Source organism: Pipra filicauda, unplaced genomic scaffold (genome assembly GCF_003945595.2).
Source record: "Pipra filicauda isolate LSUMZ 115617 unplaced genomic scaffold, ASM394559v2 scaffold1713_size5417_pilon, whole genome shotgun sequence".
Lineage (NCBI taxonomy): Eukaryota > Metazoa > Chordata > Aves > Passeriformes > Pipridae > Pipra > Pipra filicauda.
This window is the reverse complement of record NW_024104222.1, coordinates 1-5,432: the sequence shown is the minus strand read 5'-3', so window position 1 is coordinate 5,432 and position 5,432 is coordinate 1. Positions and strand designations below refer to the sequence as shown.

General features: G+C 70.8%; 1 protein-coding gene across 1 annotated transcript; it reads right to left on the bottom strand.

Moving 5' to 3' along the window:
- Positions 1 to 933: 933 nt before the first annotated feature.
- On the bottom strand, positions 934 to 5,403 carry LOC113988815 (intercellular adhesion molecule 1-like). The gene is made up of 6 exons (XM_039379624.1): positions 4,934 to 5,403; positions 3,585 to 3,854; positions 3,183 to 3,497; positions 2,791 to 3,075; positions 1,959 to 2,204; positions 934 to 1,242 (listed from the first exon to the last, which is right to left on the bottom strand). Exons 1-6 carry the CDS (start codon positions 4,986 to 4,988, stop codon positions 998 to 1,000), a joined length of 1,416 nt encoding a protein of 471 aa, XP_039235558.1. The 5' UTR covers positions 4,989 to 5,403; the 3' UTR covers positions 934 to 997.
- Positions 5,404 to 5,432: the final 29 nt, after the last annotated feature.

Here is a 5,432-nt window from a genome sequence, read left to right as displayed (position 1 = left end):
TGGGACCCCCAGGGACCCCCAGACTGTCCCCCCCCGGTCAGGATGCAGATGGGACCCCCCAGGGACACCCAGGCTGTCCCCCCCCGGTCAGGATGCAGATGGGACCCCCAGGGATCCCCAGACTGTCCCCCCCAGGTCAGGATGCAGATGGGACCCCCCAGGGACCCCCCATGTGCCCCCCCAGGCTCGGGGCCCCCGCACTCACCGCACAGCAGCAGGAGCAGCCCGGGCAGGGACCAGGCCGGGAGGACCCTCCGGGATCCCCTCCAGGATCCCATCCCGGCTCCGGGCAGGGAACGGGGGGACACGGGGACACCCCACCGAGGGTCCGATCAGCCCCCGATCCCGCCGCCCATCCCGGCAGGGCCCCCCAGCCCCTCCGGCCCCCCAAACCCTCTGTCAGGCCTCGTCAGGGCCGGAGGAAATGATGGTGGCGGGAGGAAGGAACAGGGTGTGTGTGGGGGGCGGCGCACGCTCCCGCTCCGGGGGCCCGCAAAATCCCCCCCGGTCCGGTGCCCCGGCCCCCAACCGGGTCACACGCAGCGTTTGTGGGTTTTATTACACGACAACAGCAGCTTCCACCCTTCCCGGTGGCTTCACGTCCCTCCTCTCCGGCTCCTCGCCCTCCTGCCGGCACCGAAATCCCGGGATTTCGCCCGCGTGTCCCGCCCGGAGCTCCGAGCTCCCCCCCCCCCCCGGTGTCACCCTGGCGGGGGGCTCCGGCCACCCCAAAACCAGGTGAGGGTCAAGTTCGGAGCCGTCCCTGGAGATCCCCGGAGGACGCGGGGGGGGGTGTTGGTGGGATCTCACCATCCCAATTTCCCCGGGACGCCCCTCCGGGCACATCCCGGCCCGGGAGCTGCCACCCCCCTCTCCCGGGGACGGTCCCCCCTCAGAGCCGCCGCCCCGCCGCGGCTCCCGCTGTCCCCGCTGTCCCCGTCCCCGTCCCGGGGTGGGCAGGGGGGGTTCCGGCCCCTCCGCCGCCTCCTCCTCCCGCCTACGGAGCCCCGGGAGCGTCGGGAGCGGAGCCGTTGAGCGCGGCCACCTCCCCGGAGCAGCCCGGGGGTCCCGCCCGCCCCAGCTCCATCTGCCGCCGCCGCCGCTCCTGCTGCTCCTGCAGCCGGTACTTCCCGATCTTCGTCTGCCTGTGGTAGATCCTGTGGCCCCCCAGGGCCAGGCCGGAGACCCCCAGCACCCCCAGCACCCCCAGCAGCACCGGCACCAGCACGTTGTGGTCCTGGTCTGGGGGGGGAGGGGAGAGGGGGTGGGGGGTCAGGGGGGACCCCCCGAGACCCCCCCGGGAGCACCAGGGGCCCCCAGGACACTCGGATCCTTCTGGGCGCTGGAGACCACCCGGATTCCTGAGACCACCCGGATTCCTGAGGGCCCCTGGAATCCTGAGACCCCTGAGAGCTCCAGGACCTCAGGACCACCAGGAGCCCCAACACCCCTAAGACCCCCCAGGACTCCTGAGACCCCCAGGACCATCACTGATGCCCGGGAGCACCAAGACCTCTGGGAACCCCCAAACCCCTAGACCAGGAGTCCCCAAAAATCCCTGAGACCCCCCCAGAACCTCCAGGAGTCCCCAAAAATCCCTGAGCCCCCCCAGAACCTCCAGGAGTCCCTCAAAAATCCCTGAGACCCACCAGAACCTCCAGGAGTCCCTCAAAAATCCCTGAGACCCCCCAGAACCTCCAGGAGTCCCTCAAAAATCCCTGAGCCCCCCCCGAACCTCCAGGAGTCCCTCAAAAATCCCTGAGACCCCCCAGAACCTCCAGGAGTCCTCAAAAATCCCTGAGACCCCCCAGAACCTCCAGGAGTCCCTCAAAAATCCCTGAGCCACCCCCAGAACCTCCAGGAGTCCCTCAAAAATCCCTGAGCTACCCCCAGAACTTCCAGGAGTCCCCCAAAATCCCCGAGACCCCCCCGGAGCCCCCCGGGCCGCCCCCGCTCACAGTGGACGTGGACGGTGACGCTCCTCTCGTCCTCACCCAGGCTGTTTCGGGCCCGGCAGCGGTAGGTCCCGGCGTCCCCCCGGGTGACGGGACGCGGAATTCCAGGCGGGAATCTCCGCCCGTCGTCCCTGGCACAGCTCACGTCGGGCCGGGGGTTGCCCCGTGCCCGGCACCGCAGGGTCTCCTCCCGCCCCTCGGTCCAGTTCTGCTGCCCGGGGCAGCCCCCGTCGTCCAGGCGGGCCGGGGCTGCGGGAGGAGCCGGGGGGGGCACCGGGTTAATTCCCGACGGGAATTCTCCCCTTGGGAACGGGGACACCGCGTTAATTCCCGCCGGGAATTCTCCCCGAGCCGGAACGGGGACACCGCGTTAATTCCCGCCGGGAATTCGTTAACTCCCACCGGGAATTCTCCCCGAGCCGGGGCGGGGACACCGGGTTAATTCCCGCCGGGAATTCTCCCCCTCGGGAACGGGGACACCGCGTTAATTCCCGCCGGGAATTCTCCCCTTGGGAACGGGGACACCGCGTGAATTCCCGCTGGGAATTCGTTAACTCCCGCCGGGAATTCTCCCCGAGCCGGGGCGGGGACACCGCGTTAATTCCCGCCGGGAATTCTCCCCGAGTCGGGGCGGGGACACCGCGTTAATTCCCGCCGGGAATTCTCCCCCTCGGGAACGGGGACACCGCGTTAATTCCCGCTGGGAATTCTCCCGTCGGGAACGGGGACACGGGTTAATTCCCGCCGGGAATTCTCCCCTCGGGAACGGGGACACCGCGTTAATTCCCGCCGGGAATTCTCCCCCTCGGGACCGGCGCCGGGGCCGCGCCCTCACCGTGGACGGCGATGCGGGTGGGATCGCTCCTCCGGGGGGGCCGGGGGGCCGCGGGGGGCCGGGCGGGCTCGGCCTCGCAGCTCAGCTCCCTCCCGTCGTGTTCCTCGCCCACCGTCACGGCGAAGTCCCGCGGGGACGGTCCCCACCCCTCCAGGACGCGGCTCCCGAGGAGGATCCGCACCTGGAAGTCGGTGCAGGCGTCGGGGGGCACCGAGCAGCGCCCGGCGAGCGCCGAGCCCGCGGCCGGGGTGGTGCTGGAGACGTTCAGCGCCGGCTTGGGGACGTCTGCGGGTGACAGGGACGAGCGTCGGCGCTGCGGCCACAACCGCGGCCGGAAAAAAAAACCCCCCCCGGAAAAAAAAAAAAAACCCTGGAAGGCGCCCACGGCTCACCACAGACCCGCAGCGTGCGGGGCTCGGAGGTGACGCTGATGTTGGGGCCGAAGGGCGACAGGTCGAGCTGCGCCTCGCAGGTGACGTTCTGCCCGTCGTCCTGGGCCGCCGCCGTCCCCCCGAGGCTCACCTGCACCCTCCCGGGCCCGGCCCCGGCCCCCCCGAAGCTCCGGGCGCTCAGGACGCGGCGGCCGCGCCGCAGCCTCACCGTCAGGTTCCGCACGGGCGCGGCCCCGGCCACGGCACAGCGCAGCTCCCACGCCTGCCCCGCGGCCAGCGGGGGCACCTCGGCCAGCTCCGGCCGCTCGGGGACATCTGGGGGGACACGGCGTGTCCGGGGGTGTCAGAGGGGGGCACCCGAGGGTGTCCGGGTGGGGCCCCCCCCGCGCCCGCCGTGCTTACGGTAGACGATGAGCTGCACGTCCCTCTTCTCCCTCTTCCCGTCGCACGTGTAATAAACCTGCACGGGCTTCCCCTCGGTGACGTTGAGCAGCTCCAGCTCCACCTCTCCCGGCTTCACCGGCCGCGTTTTCTTCCTGTTGGCCGTTTCCATCCCCCCCGAGCCCGCCGAGTCGTTGCAGGTCGCCCTCAGCGTCAGCCGCAGGGACCCCCCGTGCTCCACCACCAGCACCTCCGGCTCCGTCCACAGCTCGAAGGAGGAGCCCCACGGCCCTGCCGGGACGAGCCGGGGGGTCGGAATTCCAGGGGACCCTCCCCTGGGGCTCACTGACACCGTCGGGAGGGGGTGACGGGACCCCCCAGGACCATCCCCGCCCTGGCACAGCAAGGGGAAGGTCGAGGGGACCCCTGGGATCACCCCCATCCCAGTATGGAGAGGGAAGGTCGAGGGGACCCCCGGGATCACCCCCATCCCAGCACGGAGAGGGAAGGTCGAGGGGACCCCCAGGTCCATCCCCACCCCTGTGTGCCAACGTTTTTCCAGCAAAACATCCCTGGCTGAGCTCGCCGGGGTGCAAAGGAAGCCCCCCGAGGCCCAGGGCAAAGCCCCCGAGATGAGGTGGAAGCCCCCGAGGTCCAAAGGAAGCCCCTCGAGATGCAGAAGAAGCCCCTCAGGCCGCAGAGGAACCCCCCCCCCCAGGGTGAACGGGAAGCCCCTGAGGTCCACGGGAAGCCCCCCAAGGTGAGGAGGAAGGCCCTCGGGGTGCAAAGGAGGCCCCCCAAACTGCCAAGGAAGCCCTTTGGAACTGTCGAGGAAGGTCCCCGAGGTGCTGAGGAAGCCCCCGAGGTCCGGAGGAAGCCCCCGAGGTGCTGAGGAAGCCCCCCGGGCTGAGTCAGTGCCCCGGGCCGGGGGATTCCCCGGGAGCGCTGTGACTTCCCCCCCCCCACCATGAGGGGAACCGTCCTGCCCTTTCCCGGAATAACCGCGCCAGGAAGGGAGGGAGGAAAAAAAAAATTCCCGCTGATTCCAGGGATTTCGCAAGGACAAACATTCCCGGCTCGGCCCCGCGGGGGCGAGGGGAGAGGGGGGGTGTGGGACAGCTCTGGGACCCCCATCCCGGCCCCCCCCGGGCCCGGCGACAGGGCGGGGATGGGGACACGCGTGTGACGCGCCCGCGGTGACAAAGGTCGCGCCGGTGACACGCGACAACACGCGACAACACGCGACAACACGCGTGTCGCGCCAAGGATGCGTCCGGGGGGGCTCCAGGTCCCGGGGGGGCTCCAGGTCCCCGTCACCCCGCTCGGGGTCCCCCCGCTGTCCCCCCGCTGTCCCCCCCGTGTCCCCTCACCTGCGATGGCCCCGAGGGTGCTCAGGAGCAGCGGCAGCAGCGCGGGGTTCGTCATCCCGGGGGGACCCCCGGCCCCGGGTGGGCTCGGTCCCGCGGGAGCGCCGGGATGGGCCGGGATCGCTGGGAGCGCCGGGATGGAGCCGGCGGGGATCGCTGGGATCGCTCGGCTCGGGGGCTCTGGGATGGGTCCGGGGCACGGGGTCGGTTCGGGAGCTCCGCGAGCACCGGGAAGGGTCCGGTCGGGCTTCCCGGGATGGATCAGTTCAGACTCCCCGGGAGCACCGGGAAGGGTCCGGTCGGGCTTCCCGGGATGGATCCGTTGGGGTTCTCTGGGATCAGTCGGTTCAGGGGCTCCGGGAGCGCCGGGAAGGGTCCGGTCGGGATGTCGGGGAATGATCCGATGGAGATCCCAGGGGTGGATCAGTTCGGGCTCTCCGGGAGCACCGGGATGGATCCGGTCGCGCTCTCCGGGATCGGTGGGTTCGGGCTCTCCGGGAGC